Below are 20094 nucleotides of genomic sequence, written 5' to 3'. Positions count from 1 at the left end.
TTTGTATATGTTCTCTGATTTGACCCCACCCCCACCCCCTGCACTGAAACCACGGATAATCATTAGTCACATCCATTTCACCTGCCTTCATTAAACAAGGTCATTTAAAGGCTTGCACGTAACCTAAACAATAAGATGTTTGCCAGAGGTATTTTCCAGGACTTGGCGTCAACTGTGACTAGCTGGAGTTGAGCTGATTGAGACTGGGTAGGACAGCTGACCCTTTAACTGGGTGTGCCCGTTTCTGCTTGGTGACCTTGACATCAGAGGGCAGAAAGCTCTACCCTCAGATAGCACTAAGTGCCTCCATTTCTGAACGTGCAGAGGCCTGCAGCTTAGTTACACCTGTGGCAGAACGATGATTACTGCACCTTTTTCCAATTACCTTTCCCTGTGCTCCCCCTGCCCTCCACACCTCAGACTGCCCTGCTCCTTTATTATTTAGTCCGTAAACGCCCACGTCCCTTGCCTTTTGGGAGGTGGTTCTGAGACTTGTTCTCCTATCTCCTTGATTGGCTGCCTTGCTAATAAACCCTCTCTTTACTGCAAACTTCGGCCTCTCAGCATTTTGGTTTGCTGCACGGTTGGATAAACTGAACCTGGTTCAATAACAACACCAATTCTCTGAGGTAGGTCTTTAAAAAGACTTGAGGTTCAGAGAGCTGTCCTGGTCAAACTCAAGGAATTAGAGCCGGGGTGAGGGAGTTTCTGTCGTCTGGGAGCAGGGCAGGAATTAAGGGCTTGGCGTCAGAGTGCTTGGGTTTGAAGCAGCCCAGCTCTACCACTTATTAGTAGTATTACTTTAAGGCATTCACTTAACCTCTGTGTGCCTCAGTTACCACATCTGGAAAAGTGGGGGTAATAACTGTACTTCTCCTAAAGCGTGTTGTGGGGATTTAATGCAATGATGCACGTGAACCACTTAGCCCAGTGCCTGGCACATAGTAAGAGCTCTGTACATCGTGTTTTCTTTTCTTTTTTTTTTTTTTTTAATGAGAAGCACTGGTAGTGCTTTTGCCGGCACATTTTTTTGTCCCCCAGGGCCACCAGCAGTGCCCCAACACAGCTCTCACCTCGATCTGAAGTTGATACCATTCCTGGACTCTTTTGCTCAGGCCTGCTGTGGTCACCAGCCATCCGTCCGGGGTCACTTGGAAGGCAGAGCCGTCGTTTCCCTTACTGATTCGGAATGAGTAGGGGGGACCATTCTCTGGGGAGTCTGGGTCACTCAGGATTAGCTGCAGGACTTTGCTGCCGATGGGGGAGTTTTCCTGAGACCAAGAGTGACAGGAAATCAAAGAGCAAAATGAGTCCCAGCCTTCCTAGATCTTTCTAGATCCCTTTCTCTGGGATAAATCCTCAGCACTCTGGCTGCTCCCAGGTCATGCCTGCACCTTGAGCTGTCATTCATTCATTCTGCCTATCTGTGAATTAGTTGTTGACTTTGTCAGTCTAAACCAGAGCTTCCTGAGGGCAGTGCTGGGTTTTAGAAACAAAGCCCATTGGGGCTGGAAGGGTCTTTAGAGTCCCTTTATCCTACAGAGAGGTGACTTTCCCAAGTCACACAGCTGATGACTTACATATATAAGTTAGTGCCTGGGATCCATGTGGGAATTTTGTGATTCATAGGGTCAATTGAAAACCTGTAAGTGGTTTCCTGGTTAGAGGACCAAGGAGAAAATTCAAACATGATTAGGAATTAACTGAGGAAAATGGATCCCCTGGATATTGTTCCAGTCATTGTCCTATAACACAATGGTTGTTAACTGTCTTTAGCATCAAAACCTTATCTACAAACAGAATCTTACAAGCAGAAACTGGTAGTTGCCTATCCAACAGGCATTCTTTCCTTCCTTTCTTACAAAATCTGACTTGTTGTTCAGGTGTTGGGTGGCAATATCCTCAGCAAAGATATGCCCTTCCTAAGAGGAGATGGACTACGATTGGCTTAACTCAGTTACAATAATCTGATTCCCTGTGCCAGTTTTTTCTAAGAGCGATCGTGTAGTCTAATTTTAATCTTTGGAGGAGTCTACCAGGCTGGGGTTCTGAAAAGTCTTCTTCTTTGATAAAAACAGATTCTGCAAAAGAAGTCTCCTTCTGTTTGCCTTTGAAGATGGTTAGTCAAGGATGTGATGCTGGAGCTGCAGCAGCCATTTTGTTACCATGAGGGAGAAGGTATGGGAATTTTGAAGAAGATAACCCAAAGTTATGATATCATTTTCCTGCTGAAATAACCACTTCTGGAATAGAGTTTCCTACTAGCAGACCTTTTGTTATGTGAAATGATAAGGCCTTATTATTTAATAAGCTTTTAGTCAGGTGATCTGTTATTTGCAGCCAAAACAATCTAACTCATACTCATAAAATACAAAACAGGTGAAAGTGGGGTGACCCTGGTTGATGCATAGTAGGACACAGAACTCTCTCCCCTTACCTGCTTCCTCACCTCCCTCACCCCTTATGGTCACAATTCCCCATGGAATCCTAAGACTCTCTGCAAATCCTATTTGCAAACCATTGCTATGGTGGAAATAGCTTGGTATCTGGAAGATCTTCTGGGTTCAAATCCCAAGTTTGCCACATTTTGACTGGCACATTTCTATACCTCCATTTTAAAAAATCTGTAAAAATGGGTACTGTCTACTTCCATATGGCTGTGTGAGTCTCCAGTGAGATAATGGATGTGGAAGTGTCTGATAACTTTTAATTGTATAATCTATAATCCCCTTCAGCAGACTGTGTTGCCATTAGGGATATCAATGCAAGGTCACAGTCACTGTTTGGGTGGACTGGTCCCAGTGGTGAGTGCCCTCCACTAGGAGGGAAGTGAAGGGAAGATGGATTCAGGATGCTTTTGGAAGCTTGAGCGTACCTGGACAGAGATGCTGTAGTTGAGCTGGAAGAATCTCGGTGCGTTGTCATTGACATCAACCACTTGGATAGCGATGTCTGTGTCCTCATGCAACGGGGGCTGCCCACTGTCTGTGGCTCGGAGCCTCAGGGAATAGCTAGAAGTCTACAGCAAGATGCCCAGGGGAGAGTTAGCAACAAGAACCTTTAGTTCTGCCCCCTGATTCATGACTAATGTTTTTAGAAAAATAAGATGAAGACACTCCCCTATGCCCACCCCGATTGCCTTCCCATAGCATTTTAAGGCTCTGATTCTGGAGTTAGGCAGAAGTACGTTTGACTTCCAGTTGAACCATTTACTAGCTGTGAGACCTTGGGAGAGTGACTAAACTAGTGTGAGGATGGTATCAGGACCCACCTCCTAGGATTACTTTTAGGACCAAATGGCATAATGTATGTACATCACTTAGCAAAGTCCCTGGCACACAGCAGGTGCTCAATAGATGATAACATTATAATGATCTAATGATATCTGGTTAATAGTGAGAAGCTGGCCTGAGCTCTTTCAGGAAGGTTAAAGGTCACTCAGCCCCTCTCCTGCCTCTGGCCTCACAGGTCACAGAAACCCCACAGAGAAAAGGAGTGGAAGACACTGAGGGCAGGTCTGGAGAAGTGTCAGGATGGGATGTTGACCACAGTTCACCCTCTGGACCTGCAGCGGGGCTATATACTGCTCTGATGAGCTCAGATTGGGCCCCTTCCACATGACTCACCTGTTCCCAGTCCAGGGCCTTGGCCACCTGTAGCTCCCCTTTCTTGGGGTGGATGGCGAAGTGCCTGAGCTGGTTCCCTCCTATGAGGCTGTAGGTGATGGCACTATTTAAGGGCCCATCTTCATCAGTCGCTGACACCTGCAGTGGAGGCCGGTGATGGTTGTGAATGGAGGGGCAAGAAGGACCAGAAAGGAATCTTGGCCTCTGGGAGCGTAGGGGGCACAGATATGTCTCTGTCCCATACACTGCTCTGGAATGGCAGTCCCTGGACCACAGTTGTCCTTGCCAAGGGCATCTCTTAATTTACATCCTGGTATGGATGTCAGCATGCCATGGTTCATTCATTTATCTATCCATTCATTTGTTCCTTCATTTATGCATTCACTCATAATGGACAGGATGTTAGGGTCCTGTGCTAGGAGTTGAGAAATGTGCCAAAGTGAAAAAGCCCTCAGGAAGCTTAAGGTCTAATTTATGGACAAGTCTAATTTGGAGCAAAGTATGATCAACTTTATGATGATAAATTTCACCTGGGGAGATTAGATTAGGATTCATGAAGTCTTGAAGGCTTCTGGAAGTGGAGCCAGCATTCCAGGCAGAAAAAACAATATGAGCCCAGAGGTATGAAAGTGCAGAGGATGTTTGGGGAAAGGCACTTCTTCCTGTGTAGTTGGAGCATACGGTGCATGTCAGGGGGTGGAAGGAGATGAAAACCTTGAATATGGGCATAGAGAGTTTGGTTTCCCTCCATGAAGTGGGGAGCAATTACATGTCACTCCATGAAGTGGGGAGCAATTACATGTTTAAATACAAAGAAGTGTTGTTTGGTATCCGCTATCTTCCTCCCCTCCCACACTGACTCTCCGTGTCCCTCTGGCAGTCCTCTGGGGCCTCTCCCATGCCCCATTCTTTCAGTACCTTCTCCAGATCTAATCAAACAGGGCTCTGCGATAATTTGTCATGAGAGAGTTTGGTTGAGTGGCTACCAGTAAGAGTCAAGTCTACAGAGTATGAATTGACAAAATAATCCATATTCATAGATGACTGGGAGAGGGGGAAGTAAGAACCCACCCCAGAGTCCATGCACCCACAAAGGGCAAAATTGCAGATCCTTACTGTGAGCACAACATCACCCACGATGGCATTCTCTAAGACCTTCATGCTGTACAGATCCTGGGAGAATCTGGGCCGGTGTTCGTTGATATCAGTGATATTGACCACGACTGTGGTCATGTCACTGAGGGAGGAAGAGCCTTTCCGGCTGCACTCAATGGACAGGAAGTACTTGGGGCTTGTCTCAAAGTCCAGGCTCTTATTGACGTACAAGATCCCTGAAGAAACAAGAGGTGATGGGATCATTGAGGCAGTTGGGACCACAAAGGCAGAGTCTTGAGCCAAACCCCAGCAGAGGTAGCTCAACCGGGTTGGGAGGGACAGGTCTCCTGTATCATCTCCACCATCATTTCCTCCATCATCTCCCTCTTTATTTTCCCTGTCCCATAATGTCCTTCTCCTCCTCCATCTCCTCTCATTTTCCTTATTACCATGCCCAACAGCAGTGTTCCCTTCATTTATTTCTGTATTATTTCATTGAAATCTCATTTAAATCTATAATATTAACTCTATCTCATGTGAATTTATAATGACCCTGTAAAGCAGGAACAAGTGTGATTTCCATTCTCTAGGTAAGTCAGCTGATGCTTGCAACGCTAAGTGAACGGCTCGGCCTCCGTCAGCTAGTAAATGACAGAACTTAGATTACAGAGTTTTATGATACCCAAAGTTGGTTCAACAAATTGTTAGGGCAGATATTTTGTTATTCTGAAAACTGGAACCATCTTTAGAAAACTGGAAAATAAAAGAACAAGGATTTATCCTGCCATTCCTGGATAACTGAATAATTAATGGTAGAAACTCTTCTTTATAAAACAATTCCAGCTAGTAAATAAATGAGAAATGATAGGGTTAGAAAAATCACCATTTTGCAGCCCCTCATGACATACTATATCTAGGAAATAATCATTAAAGTCTGTTAAAACTATTAGAAGAAGAGCTGGGTGGACGCGACTGACCACCCCCAAGCCCATCATCAGTCTTAACCTCAGGAAAAAGAACCCGTCAGCCGTTGTGTGCCTCCTAAAGTGATGCAGAGCAGAGCCCAGCATCATCTGTGAAGCACTGTTGGCAAACACTGAGCTCGAACCTGATCAAGGTCTTTGATCCAAATGTCATTTATACTAAATATAGGGGCTAGAGGGATATGTTATACGACATCATAAAGATACGAGTAGCCAACCCCAAATTATTCAAAAAATCCTGCCTCACGCATGACCCCAACTTTTCATTAAATACATGGCAGCAGGAAATAGGGAGAAGAAAATGTTAGAGATTGAAAGAGACTTAAGATACTGCCTGTCGTCAGATGGAACATGTGGCTATTTGGGGCATGTCGAAAAGCAGATCGGCTTCTAAAAGACATTTATGAGATAATCTGAAAAACTGGCTGGCTGGGTATTGAACTATATTAAGGAATGATTATCGGTTGGGTATGATAATGGTGTTATGGTTGTGTTTATACAAGGAGTCCTTATCATTTAGAGACACACACCAAAGTATTTACAAACCAAATGATATCATGCTGGGATTTGCTTTAAAATAACTCAGCAGTGGGTGGATGTGGGGGGCAAAGACGAAACCAGACTAGACGAACGTTGATAATTACTAAAGCTGGGTGATGGGAACATGGGGTCCATTATACTGTTCCTTCTAATTTTTGTTTGTTTGTTTAAAGTCTCTGTAGTAAAAACTAAAAAAACATACTGCTCAACAGTAAGGCAGCTGCTTTAGGAGGTAGAGCGCCCCGTTGCAGAAGTACTGGGGGGAGGAATCCACATGGAGCCTGGTCTGACCTGAGCAGCCTCTGAGGCCCTTCCGTATGGACTTCCATGAATCTGACTTAGGTTCTTCCGTGTCTCAGAGGATAGAAGAGAGCCGGTTTCCCAGTTCTCTCTTTATGAGACGAAGGGAAAACTCACAGGTGCCAGAATGTTTGGGGAAGGCTTTAGGAGGGAAGCAGGCAGACTTGCCCTGGGCTGCATGAGCCCCAGATTCTAGCAAGTGATTTGTGCCTTGGCAGCCAAGGATGGAGGGTGGCCTCAGCCTCCTGGGGCTTGGTGTGTGCTGGGACTGTGAAGCTGCAAACTGGGAGGAGAGAATCCTCAACAGAGTTCTTGGTGGGGACGTAGTGGAATAAAGGGTGTTTCCGTATAAGCTGGCCCCATGCTGTGAGAAGGGACTTGATACCTGGACAGATGGAGAGTGAAGAAGGAGCCGAAGGGTGCTGGGGAGGGGCTGTGGTATGCGAGGAATCCAGTGTTCCCCAAGACTCTGTGTGTGTGGGGGGGTGGCGAGGCTACCCCCCGGCACCGTCTCACCTGTGCGGGCATCCAGGCGGAACCTCCCCTGCTCATTCCCACTGATCATGCGGTAGCTGGCCTTCTCGGCACCCAGACGAGTAAGGGTGGCCAGCCGCAGCACCTCCGTGCCACGCTGGGCGTCCTCGGGCACCTGCACGCTGTGCTCGGTGTTCAGGAACACGGGCAGGTAGTCATCCAGGCCCACCACGGAGACGGTGACGGTGCCCAGCGTGGACAGTGGTATCGGGGTGCCCAGGTCAGAGGCACGGACGGTGAGCTCCAGTGCTGCCTGTGGCCTGACCCGCAGGGGCTTCTCCAGCCGGATCACTCCTGTGGAGGCCTCGATGGAAAAGTGGCCTTCGGCCGAGTCCGTGAGAGAGTAAACCACCTGGGCGTTGGTGCCTGTGGGGGAGACAGCGTGTGTGATTCATACAGAGGGACCCTCCTCTTGGTCCTACCTGCCGCAAAGCTTTCAGCCGGAGGGGGGCCTGGCGGGCAGGGTCCGCATAAAGGCTGACATGCTTAGGCTGTTAGGAGTGAGAAGCTCTCATGTGGGGGTTCTTGATTAGGGTGGGGTTCAAGGCCTTATAGAAAGGTTCTTATGAAGGGGAGGGTTGTTCTGCAAACCCTTAAGGATATCTGAAGCTGTTTATGTGGAGGTTAGGGTCCAATGTCAGCTCATAAAGTGAAAACTGTACAAGATCAAAACCACCCTTAGTGAGTTCTTTGGTTGTGATAGAGCAATTCTGTATCTTGACTGTGGTGGTGGTTTCATGAGTGTATACATGGGATAATATTAAATGAAAGTGCAGACACATACATATTCAAATGAGTGCGTGTAGAAACTGTGAAATCTGAATAAGACTGGAGTCCAGTTACCAGTAATGTCCCAGGGCCAGTTTCCTGCTTTGATATCATACTACAGATGCCGCTGTTGTGGGAAGCTGGGTGAAGGGTGTCTGGACCTCTCAGTACTATTTTTGCAACTTTCTATGAGTCTATAGTTATGTTAAAAATAAAAGGTTAAAAAAAAAAACAAAAAAACAAACCACACTCCCATGGAAAATTCTTAGCATATCAAAGCATGTGGTGTTTTTCCAGCTCTGTTTCAGATGCTATTCTTTCCTTTGGTTGTGGACCAGTTGAAGCAGTTGGCTCATGTAGAGACCGTAGGGTCTGAAGAACGCCAACATTTAGTGCTCAGCCATGAGAGCCTTACCCAGTGGGAGAAGCACAGGCCCTGAGTCTATAGGGACTGGGTCTCACACACACATGGGGACACGCAGCCCTTTTGTTGAATTTACATGAACTAAATGTGCATCCCATGCTGCTCTCCCATATATGCATTTTTCTGGAAAGAGAGAAAAGTGCTGGTCAGGATACATTTGGAATATTAAGGTCGAACATTTGGGTTAGAATAATAATAATAGCTTTGAAGAGTTGATGGTTAATTTGTGCAAGGCCAGAGGACGAATCCTAGAGGGGAGGTAGGTTTGAAAACACGAGACTGAAGAAACTAGGGCTCCTCCACCCAGAAAGGGAACCTTGAGGCTGGAACAGATAGTCACCACCTCCCAGTCTCAGAAGGGTTGTCATGGGCGAAGGTCTAGGAGATCTGTGTGGCTACATAGGGCAGGACCATGATTAACAGGTGTCTGCTCCAAAAAGGTAACACTTGATAATTATCTGAGGTACCATGGAAGGAAGGGGCTGCCTAGGAAGTAGGGAGCTTCCTGCCCCTGGAGGTGTGCAGGCACTGGCTAATTGAGCATTTACAGGGCCTTAGACGTTAGATGCCTTTGCACTGCTTGCCTTCCCTAGGACTCCTGCATTCCTCTAAAATCTCTCACCTCCCTCAGTGCCAAGCTAAAGCTCACTTCCTCTAAGAAGTTGTAAATTTGCTTTGTTGGTGTCAAAGCAGGGTGTTTTGATCCCTCTTTTATCACCGTCACCATCTTTATCATTGTCACATCCTATGTTCCTCTTGCTACTTTGACTCTGTGGGTATTTTTTACCCCACCTGAATTATAAAATTTAATTCAAGAAAATTGGATGTGTGTATATATACATATACGTATATATGTATATATATAAACATATGTACAAATATCTAGAGATGGAGATAGAGATCTCCACAATGAAACACTTCATGTTGTGAGAAGCTATAATTAGTACAGTATGGAATGAATACTCTGGATGAATCCAGTTTGCCTTGTAAATAGTAAAAGGAAAAGAATTAACCCTAATGAAAACAATGTCATTAAAATTAAAATGTAAACTATTAAAATGTAAAAATAAAATATAAAATATTCCACTTCATTGTCTAGGAAATTGATCCAAGAATTTAATAGACTTAATGGAGTTTGTGCTCTAAGTTTCTTTCTTGTGGCCAGTAATTCAGTGTTGAAAAATTCTGATTGGTATATTTCACATTAAATGTTTGCATTCAAAATGTCCTTGAGGTTAAATGGTGGGATTGAAAGGGATCCAAGTCTAAGTGGCAGTGAGAAAAAATGAGGCTTGAGATACCCCACACCAGCCTCGAAACATTGCCAAAATCTTTCATCACCTAGCACTTAGGTATGCAGTTTGTGGACATTTTCTACTTGTAAGTGTTTGTAGGCTCAGGAGTGAGGTACAGTCCTTGCCATTCCCATAACAACACACAGGGAGCCAAACGCTCGCCCAGGGTGACCCGGTAAGCAAATGGTCTCCAATCCTTCTCTTTCTCACCTTGGTCGGGGTCCCGGGCCAGTACCACTGCCACGGGGGTCTTCACTGTGGTGTTGTCGAAGACCGCCACCTCACAGTGGCTCGGGAAGAACCGGGGGGCATTGTCATTCACATCTTCCACATGGAGGGTCACATCTGCCTGGCACGATTGGCCGCCTCCATCCGTCGCCTTGGCAACAAGGCTGTATGCATCCTTCTTCTCTCGGTCTAAGACTGTGAGTGTGGTCAGCTCCCCTGGCCGGAGAAAGGACAGCAAGTGAGCTTTCTTTGGAGGCCATAACCCCAGCATGTGCCTTCCTGATGTCTGTGTGAGATAACCCCAGCCACACAGTGTGCTGTCGCAGGGGAAAGGGGTCAGTCCTGTGTACAAGTGGTTAGGAAAGAGGCTCAGTCTGTATCTTCCCACACCCACTTGCCTCCCTAGTCACATTCCACACCACACCCCCAATTTAGAATCCAACAAGCTACAAACAGGCACATTTTAAAAGGCCAGTTAGGCAGTTTCTAACAGCACATAAAATGTGTTTATCCTTTGGCCTGCAGTTTCACTTCTAGGAATGTATCCTATAGAATAATCAATCCAAGGATAAAATATACATATAGAAATATTCTCTACAGCATTCTTTATAAATAGCAACATACTGAAAATATCCTGTGTCTTTCAAAAAGGTACTGGTTAAATCTATTATCATTTAGCCATAAAGTAAAATACTATGCAACCAAAAAGAAATTATGATAGAGCTTTATGTACTGCCTTGTTAATAGCTCCAAGATATTTCTATGAGAAAAAAGCAAGTCACAAGATAGTATGCTGCACAGAGATTTGGGGAATGCATGGAAAGCCAGTTTGATAGAATATGTACCAAGAGTGCTTATCTTTGGGGGAGAAGCTGGTTATCATGAAGACTTTCAAATTTCCGTGTAATACATGCCTACGTGGTTTGAATTTTTGAACAATAAACATGTATTATTTCTATACTAAGAAAAACTGCTGAGTTTTTTTTTTTTTAAAGACCCCACTGATCATCCTGCAGCTGGAAAAACAGCAGCAGAGAGAGATTAGGTCCCCTACTTGGGGTGACTCAGCATGCCCGTGCTGGGGTCAGAAAGGGCAATGCTGTCTCTTTTTATCCAGGCAGCTTTCTGGGATACCAGCTCTCACCTGCAACCTCCCTGCTCAGGAATCTCCAAGGTATCCTTTGAGCTACTGGTTCCAAGTCAAGGGTCAGCAGCTGGCTCTCTGTGACTTGGGCCTTCTACGCTGCCTGTCTCTACACCCTCCCTTACAGCAACAGGACAGGGATCCCCCCTTTTTTAAAGGAAGCAGTCTCCACCCTGTCTTCTCCACCAGACGCTCACAGCCAAACCTGTCCCAAGCACTCGTGGCCTGCTCTGCTGGGCTCTCTGCTTCCCACCCTCTGCTTTGTCCCCTAACTGATAACGACAGTGGAAACCGTATCTATTGAATTCTTATTATATGCTAGACCTGGGCTAGAGTTCTATATCCTTTGCTTGTTGGGATCCGTACAACAATGTTCTGAAATTTTATGCCCAATCTGCAGCAAAAAATCTTGAGATCATGTCTTTGACCATGACCCTCACCTGCTTGAATCCTTTAATGTTTCTAAAGGTGGGATTTGCCCCCACTGCTCAGAGGGCCTCATCCTTTGCCCTCTCTCCCTCCTCCCTTTCTGTGCACCAGTTTCTGGCTCTTTCAGTTCCTCAGATGTGTGTGCTCTTTCCCAAAACAAGGTCCTTGTATAAAATCTCCTTCTGCCTTGAAAGTCCATCCCTACCACTCTCTTAGCCCCCAGCTACATTTCCTCAGAGAAGTTTTACTTAACCCTGATCCCAAACTGAAGTCCTCCTGTCAAACCTCCTCTAGCACCCTGCGTTTTTCTTAGCACATGTCAGACCACTGATTTAATGACTGCCTTTCCCACTAGATTGTAAAGACCTAGATCTTGTCTTATCAGTTTATGCCCTCAGGATCTAGTGAATGCTCGGCACATAGTACCAATATATGTTTGCTGAGCAGACAGGTGGATGGTTAAGTGAATTCCTGTTTCTTTTCTGAGGAGCCTGGGTAACAGGCACTGGTTATTCAGTGTATAAGTTCTTGGCTTGATCCTGCAGCTCAGGAAACGTACCTGTATGAGGATCCATCTTAAATTCATCCGCCCCAGGACCATGCAGAGAATATGTGATCTGAGCATTGGTGTCAGAGTCCAAGTCTGTTGCAGAAACTTTCAAAATGAGGTGTCCTGGAGGTACATCTTCCCTGACTTTGCCAGTGTAGAGAAGCTGGAGATGGAAGACAAAGAAGTGGGAGATTGTGGGAGATGTGCTGAGATCCAGAGAGAGGCAGAGTGGCAGAGAGAGTGAGACAGAAGCAGAGAGAGAGATCAGAGAGCAGAGATGGAAGCGGGGAGGGGAGAGAAGCAGAGAGAGGGAGGGAGGAGAACAGGATAAGATGGAGCATGCAAGGAAAATGGAGATTAAAAACAAGGAGAAAGATGACAGGAGACCTAGTCAGAAAAGCAGAGAATGAGAGAGAATTTCTACCATCTGAAAGCTCACACTCAGGGCTAGAAGGACCTGCTATAATCTATTACTCCACAGGGGCCACATTGCAGGGTGTGTGGCATAGGGGAGAGGCTGAAGCTCCCTGAGAACCCAGTGTTCCCCCAGCTGCTGGCTCTGGGCACAGCTTCTAAGCAAACCGGTTCCCCCACAGCAGGGTGTGGGTAAGCATGGACCCCAGTACATGTTCTGGGTGAAGGCTTTGTGCCTGGGGGGCTGTGTGGCGACAACCCCCCGGGCCTCTCTTCCCTGACTCTGGTGATGCTGTTGACGGCCTCTGAGAAGGCCAGGGTGAGGGTGGTCCAACCTCTCCCAGCATGGGGAGGGTGCCGGTTGGTTGGAAGGATGCTGAGGGGAAAGAGGAAGGTGTGGCTACCATTCTCCCCACAAAGGCTGCCCTTCTGAGACCAGCCGAAAAGTGGTCATCTTGGATCCTGCAAAGACATTTTCCATGCACCCCACTTGATAACCCAGGTTCTCTTTTTCTACTATGCTTCTATGAGGTTGGAATGTAGAAGGCAGAGGAAGAAAAGGTGATAGGATATATGATTTTTGTGTGTTCCAAGGTATGTGTCCCGTGTATATGTCTGTGTGCAAATAAAGTATGAAGAATTGAAGTATACACATATACAAAAGCATATGTGTGTTTGTGCGAGTTATAGGTGTACATTTGCATGCATGGCTGGGTATACATGTGGCTAAATGTCGTGGGTATGTGGGTGTATGCTTATGTGTATCTTTCTGTGTATATATAGGTATTTGCATATTTATAGTGTTGTAGATGATCCTTTGAGTATGTGTGTGAGTACATATGTATAAGTTTGTATTTATATATATATATATACCGAATGGCTGGATTTTATATAAATTTAAATTATGCTAATTTGAGATGTTATAAAATTTAAATGTTAATAGTTTATCTGCAAACTTTGAAGTAATGCAAATCCTTCCAAAATTAGAAATTATCTGCTATGTTTATGAAAGTATATCTAAAAGCAAAGCTGCCTGACAATGATTGCTGATTTATGCCCTCTGAGAATTCAGTTTTTCTCCTGGTGCACGCGCACACACACACACACCCCATTCAGCATTTTCCTTGGAAAACTTAGTGTTGAATTACATGAGGTCCTTAGGAGAGTCTCCCTTATCCAAAGGGTAACTGCCCTGTCTGCGTGTTTGTGTGTATGTATAACCTGGAGGAGGGTATATGTTGGTCTGTATAACCCATGAAGATGTGGGGATATGCGTATATAGGCATGGTGAGGGGTGCGGGGTGTCTCAGGACAGGTCTTGTTGGATGTATTTGGTAACGATGAGCCATGCTAACAAGCTGAGCAGTGGAGGGGCTTTCCCACTGGGCATAGCAGACTCTGTTTGGAGAATGAAGGGCTTACTTTACTTCTGGATATGTTTTGCAGTGAAAAGGATCTTTTTAGGGAGTGTAGGGAGAGAAGTGTGTACCATGGGTCCTAAAGGGCTTGGTGACATCTCTTTGGCCGGGGTAGGGGTGGGGTTGCCAAAGAGTTACCTAGAATGGGTCCTGCCTAGGGTACTAGTCTGAGGTCAGCCGGGGAGAAGCAAGGGTAGGTGTGGTCAACAATGGCCAGCCCCAGAGATGGTACCCTGAGTCCTTCTCCTTCCTCTTGTCCTTCACTCCAGCTTCCTTGCCTCTACTCCTCCCACACCCTCACCAGGCTCTCACCTGTGAGCACTGTGGGCTGTTATCATTGATGTCCAGGACGAAGATCTCCACGAGGACCGAAGCCTGGAACTTGCCATCGGAAGCTGTGATTCGGAGTAAGTACTTGGCCATGTGCTCACGGTCCAGGGTCTTCCTCGAGAAAATCCTCCACTCATCTCCAACTTGGCTGATGCCAAACTGGCCCAGAGGGTCTCCCTCTAAAAAGATGGACAGTTTCCTGAATCCAAGCATCAGGAACAAACCAGGCTTTGTGCCCTAGGTCGCTGTCCATCTGATTGCTGGGAAAGGCAAAAATTTCCTCCCTTAACTAAGGACCCATAATTCTGCAACGAGGCAGTTATTTGGTGATATGAAGCCTCTACCAACTTCAAAGACCTCTGTTAAGTGGAACTATCACTGTAAGAAACACTGCTCCAGAATGTGTGGCTGAGGGCAGGTTTTTTACTTTTGTGTATCGGAAGGCCTCAGAGGAAGTTAAAGGGAAGCAGATTTAAATTCTAAACAAGAACCTTCTAGTATTTAGTATTTGTTCAACAGTGGAGGGGTGGGAAGTGATCAAGAGCACTAACTCCCTGATGTTTTATTCTGCAACTGAGGACACAGGCTAAGTGAAGGTTCAGATGGATCACCAGGTTTGCTTCTGATCATCTTTCCTTGACATCAGTCACTGAGAGGGGAGATGGATTTTTGAAATCCAGAGTTCAGCTATTCCAAGAGTGGATGATATATTGACATTTATTATCCTATTATTCAGAGATTTTAAGACTTTTGCGTTTTTAAGAGTGTGATATTATAAGATTCTATTTCACTGAGACTTCATATTTCAAACAGCTCTGATCCAGGATCTGTCTCCAGGAGTCTATGATTCTTGGTTGGAACTTTAGGCTCATTAACTCTCCACCAGACATGTGAGAGCAGAAGAAACCATGACTATGGGGATGGGATGACCTGGTACCTGGGAGACTAGGAAAGGGACACTGAGAAGTAAAGACGCTCTCTTTTAGCCACTGGTTGGCTGGTTTAGCCACTGGACAGAGATTGGGGAAATTTAGGTTTGCCATAGGTATCCACTGGGGAAAGCAGTTTGTAGGGTATGGTTTTAATCCCAGCCCTGATGCAAGCTTGGAGGGTGACCTTGGTTGCGTTTCTCTCCCTCTCTGGGCTTTGGTTCTCCCAGGTATGAAATGAAGGGACTGGGCTGGAATCATGTCCAAGGAACTGTTTTTTGCACCAACACTTAGGTCCTACGATTGACGAGGAAGCATTTTCCACTATCCACAACTTGCTCTAGGCAGAATACTACTCTACAAGGACAGTCACCTCACAGAGTTTTCAAGGGCCACACCACTGTTGATTCCCTCCCCATCTCCCAGAAGCTAACTGAGAACAGTTACAGAATCTCCCTTCTAATCTATCTACTCCATCTAAGATAATAAGAAATCCTCTTTACCAAGCACTTTCCAATTTATAGGGGGCTCTCAAAACTTTTTCAAGTTAGATCTTACCAGCATCCCTGTGAGTTGAATGAGAAGAGGCATGCCAAGTCTATAGATGGAGCAGTTGAGGTCCTAGGAGGTTAAGTGATTTACCCAAGGGCACACTAGTAAGTGGCACAGCCAGGACTTAAACCCTTGTCTTCGGGAACCTATTACTGGAAATTTCAGTGCGCCCCAGTGCCTCTATTCCAAGATAGGTATCCTTACCTGTAATATAGCAGGTGACCTGTCTGTTCTGCTCAGAGATATCAGCATCCAAGGTTTTAAGAATGGCCACAGGTTCACCAGGTTCACTGTTCTCAACCACAGATCCTCTGTAGTCTTCAGAAGCAAATCGGGGGGCATTGTCATTCTCATCTGTAATGGAGACTTCAACAAGGACCTGAGAAGATAGCTGGATGGTCCGGCCATGGTCATAGGCCACCACGTGAAAGCGGTAGATCTGGCTGGTCTCACAGTCAAGTTCCCTGAGTGTGGTGATCCAGCCAGTGTCACTGTCAATGGCAAAGAGCTCATGGATATTGCTGCCAGGGTCCACTGGCAGCCTGTAGCTCACCTGGCCATCATTCCCAGTGTCCTGATCATTGGCAGTCACTTGAATGACTGAGGTGCCCACTGGCATATTCTCAGTGAGAACAGCCTTATATGGATCAGCCTCAAATGTAGGCCTATTGTCATTCACATCCTTCACTTGGATGTTGACAGAGACCAAGGAACCCAAGTAAGTGTCATTACGGGGGCAATGCGCCATCAAATCAATCTGGTACCATTTGGTGGACTCATAATCCATGGCCTTCCTCACCTTTAGAACCCCTGTGTTTTGGTCCAAGGAGAAGATGCCATCCTTGTTGCTCTCTGGTGTGGTGCCCTGCACTAGACTATAGATGACTGGATCTTGAGCTGCCACTGCTTTAACAGAACCAATTTCAGAACCCTCTGGAAGATCTTCTGATGCAGAAAAAGTATATAGAGGTTCAGAAAATTTGGGCAAGGATACTTCATTGGGAACCACCTGAAGTCGTAACAGCATGAGAGAATTCCAGTGAGGAGGGCCCCCATCTTGGGCTTTGATTTTTAAGTCAAAGGCCCGATTTTCCAATCCCACCAGGCTCTCTTTCACCTTGACAACACCAGTGGTTGGGTTGACTTCAATGACTTCTTCTTCCAAATCCTCCACTGAGTCCACTGAGTAGGTGACATCTGCATTCCGACCTTCATCTGCATCATAGGCCAGCACCTGGATGACTGGGGAGTCTTTACTGACATTGGATTGAATGGATACAGTGTACTCAGATGCTTTGAACTGTGGGGGGTTGTCATTTTCATCCGTGAGGATGATCTTCACAGTGCAGAAGGCCACTCGTCCTCCTCCGTCCTGAGCCATGACCTTAATAGCGATGACTCTTTCTGTGGAATTTTCCCTATCCAGTTTCTGCAGAGTGGTGATCTGACCACTGGGGTTTATGGAGAACTTCTCATCTGCTAGTTTATTGATGATGGTGTAATCTACAGTGCCATAGGGACCACTATCTTTGTCTATGGCTAACAACTCAATCACCTTGGTTCCCACCTTTGCATTCTCGGCTAATTCTGCCTCATAAACATGCTGCTGGAACTCTGGGCTGTACTTGTTGGCATTTGTAGTGTTGATATACACAGGCACAGTTGCTCGGAAGACCCCATCAGAAGCACTTACCCTCAAATTGTAAGAAGAGTACAGGTGCTTTTTGCAAAGGTTGAACATAGAAATTATTCCTGATGAACTGTTAATGGAGAAGTGCCTGTCCTGGTTGCCAGAAAGAATCAGGTACTCCAGGCGGGAGGCGTCCCTGCTGTCGGGGTCAAGAGCTTGGACTTTGAGAACCAGGTGTCCACAGGTTGCTAGCTCACTGACATTGGCTTCATACTGAGGTTGCCTGAACTCTGGGGGGTTGTCATTGATATCAGACACATTGACAACCACAAGGGTTTCTCCAGTGAGTGGGGGATCTCCTCTGTCCATGGCCCTGACCTTCACGTGAAAGTGTTGTTGGGCTTCAAAATCCAGCTCTTGGACTGTGGACATCTCCCCTGTGCTCCCATTGATCTGGAAGAATTTGGAAACATCCGAGCCATCCTCTACGATCTGGTATGAGACATCACGGTTCTGCCCTGAATCCTGGTCAGAAGCCAACAGTTGGATCACAGGGGTCTGTGCAGGCAAGCCCTCTGAGACTGATGTGGTATAGACCAGCTGAGAGAAAGTGGGAGGATTGTCATTGACGTCCTCCACCAGGACTTCCACTGTGGCTTCAGAAAATGCCCCCAGAGCTGTGTCTGTAGCCCTGACTGTGAACACGTGTTTGGTCTTAGACTCATAGTCCAAAGGGCCTGTCACTGTGAGGACACCAGTCTTAAAGTCAGTGGTGAACAGCATCAAGGGCTCTTCCTCCACAATGTTATAGATGAGCCGGAGTCCCTCCGGACTCCGGGCCTGGGTGTGGAGAATTGGGGTGTAGAGTGTGATATTTTCAGGCACTCTGACTTTGTAGTAAGGACTCTGAAACAGTGGGTTGGATTTATTTCTCACGATGACAAGTACCTCTTCCTCAGTCTGGAGGGATGGGGTTCCTCCATCCCTAGCAATGACTTTGAGGTGATACTTATTTAAAGCTTGATAATCGAAGGGTTTCTTTAATGATATGTCCCCAAGGTAGGGGTCAATTCGAAAATATGTATAATCTTCTGCAAATGCATATGTGATAGCACCATTCACCCCCAAGTCCTGGTCGGTGGCAGATACCTGAAAGAGGACATCCCCTGGCTCTGTGCCGTCTTGGATGATGGTGTAGTAGGGTGGATGTTTAAATTCAGGGCGATTGTCATTGACATCTTCAACAGACACTCGGACCAGAGCCTGAGCCACCCGCTGAGGTGTCCGATTGTCCCTCAGTTCCACTGCCACCTCATGAGTGTCCTGCTGTTCTCTGTCAAACCCCACACCTCTTGTCTGCAACACGCCTGCTGACTTGACCATACGAAACATATCTGTGCCATTCAAGAGGAAGTAAGAAAGGGTGTCATTCAAACAATTGCCCTGGGCACCAAGAATCACGAGTGCCTTTCTGTCCAGCAAATTCTCCCTCACTGTTGCCCTGTAGACATCCCGGTCAAACTGTAAGCTTGTATTAAGGGCTTGGGTCAAAGAAATTTTTACCAGTGCAGTATCTTGATACAGGCCATCAGAAGCCCTGATGATGAGCTCCCGAGAGAGACCCAGCAAAGCAGGATTCAACACAGATATGCGACCAGTAATGGGGTGGATGGCAACAGCTTCATCAGCATTGCCAGTTTTGATGCTATAATTGACTTCTGAGTCATCATCGCTGGCCTGCACCATGAGGATCTCCATACCCCGGTGGATGGGCTTCAGTACTGCTACTTCATATATCTGGTCTGAGAATCTGGGGGGACAGTCATTTACATTTCTGACATTGATTATGACCTGGGCAGCCCTGGGTGCAAATAAGATGGGGCTTCCTTGGTCATGGACATAAACGTTGAATCGGAAAGAGGGCACGCTCTCGTAATCCATCTCTAATACGGTGGTTAGGGTTCCCATGCTGGGATCGATTTTTAAAAACTTCAGAACTTCTGGCTCCAAAATTTTATAGACCAACAAGGAATTAGCTTCTTTGTCACTGTCAGAGGCACGGATCACGAGGGGGTTGTTGTTTTCATCCATGATCATGCTGTTCAGTGGAGCTGCTTCACTAATCTGGCCCACAAAAGCCGACTTTGAGAACATGGGAGCATTGTCGTTTTCGTCAATGATGTAAACCAGAACCATGACGTCAGTAAACGCACCCGCCATATTGCTGCCTCGGATTTTCAGCTGGTAAGATGAAATTTTCTCATGGTCCAAGTTCTTCTGGGTGGAAATGAGTCCAGAATATGAGTTCATGGAGAATACACCATTCTTGTTTCCCTCTCTTAACTCATAGGTAACTTCTGAGGCGCTTGTAGCTGAGATAAGGAGGATTGGGGAACCCACAGGGATTGATTCAGGGATCTCTACAAAGTACTCGGAGTTTGAAAAGATGGGGGCACTGCTGTCCGAGGGGTAGATGTGAATGATCACTGTAGCCAGGTCATGCCATTGTGGGGAGCCTTGATCTTCTGCCTTCACTGTCAGAGTATACCGGGCATGATTTGCCCGATCGAGTTTCTGTGCTAGAGTGATGATGCCTAGTAGGGCATTGATGTTGAAAAAACCTTCACTGTTCCCTGAAACAAATGACAAGATAAATTGAAGTTTTCCACACCTTCAAGAGGTACCAGCTAGGCTTTCTAGATCAGTAAAAGGCAATCACACAAAAGTTGGACAGGGCAAAATCCACATCCTGTGCCACCCTGGGTTTAGTTATGATATAATACGTAGGGTAGGTATGTACTTTATGAAATTCCTTATGTGGTGCACCTATTAGGTGCTCCATAAAGGGAAGCCTCAGTGATCACTAAGTCTTTGGGTTACAGCTTACGCTAAAAAACCAAAGCAG

The 20094-nt window shown here is 46.2% G+C and overlaps 1 protein-coding gene across 4 annotated transcripts in view; it reads right to left on the bottom strand.

Annotated features, from left to right (window-relative positions):
• Positions 1–20094, bottom strand: part of FAT2 (FAT atypical cadherin 2) — an 82546-nt gene that overhangs the window by 18793 nt on the left and 43659 nt on the right. For all 4 annotated transcript variants that reach the window (XM_057730596.1, XM_057730611.1, XM_057730620.1 and 1 more), the window contains 9 exons: positions 15764–19822; positions 14061–14257; positions 11926–12079; positions 9776–10009; positions 7061–7444; positions 4743–4957; positions 3627–3764; positions 2876–3019; positions 1074–1271 (listed from right to left, as the gene is read on the bottom strand). In XM_057730596.1, coding sequence (XP_057586579.1) covers positions 1074–1271; positions 2876–3019; positions 3627–3764; positions 4743–4957; positions 7061–7444; positions 9776–10009; positions 11926–12079; positions 14061–14257; positions 15764–19822 — 5723 coding nt within the window. The remainder of the gene's footprint in view (positions 1–1073; positions 1272–2875; positions 3020–3626; positions 3765–4742; positions 4958–7060; positions 7445–9775; positions 10010–11925; positions 12080–14060; positions 14258–15763; positions 19823–20094) is intronic.

Source organism: Hippopotamus amphibius, chromosome 1 (genome assembly GCF_030028045.1).
Source record: "Hippopotamus amphibius kiboko isolate mHipAmp2 chromosome 1, mHipAmp2.hap2, whole genome shotgun sequence".
Lineage (NCBI taxonomy): Eukaryota > Metazoa > Chordata > Mammalia > Artiodactyla > Hippopotamidae > Hippopotamus > Hippopotamus amphibius.
Note: the sequence above shows the minus strand (reverse complement) of the source record. Positions and strands in the feature narration are given on the sequence as shown.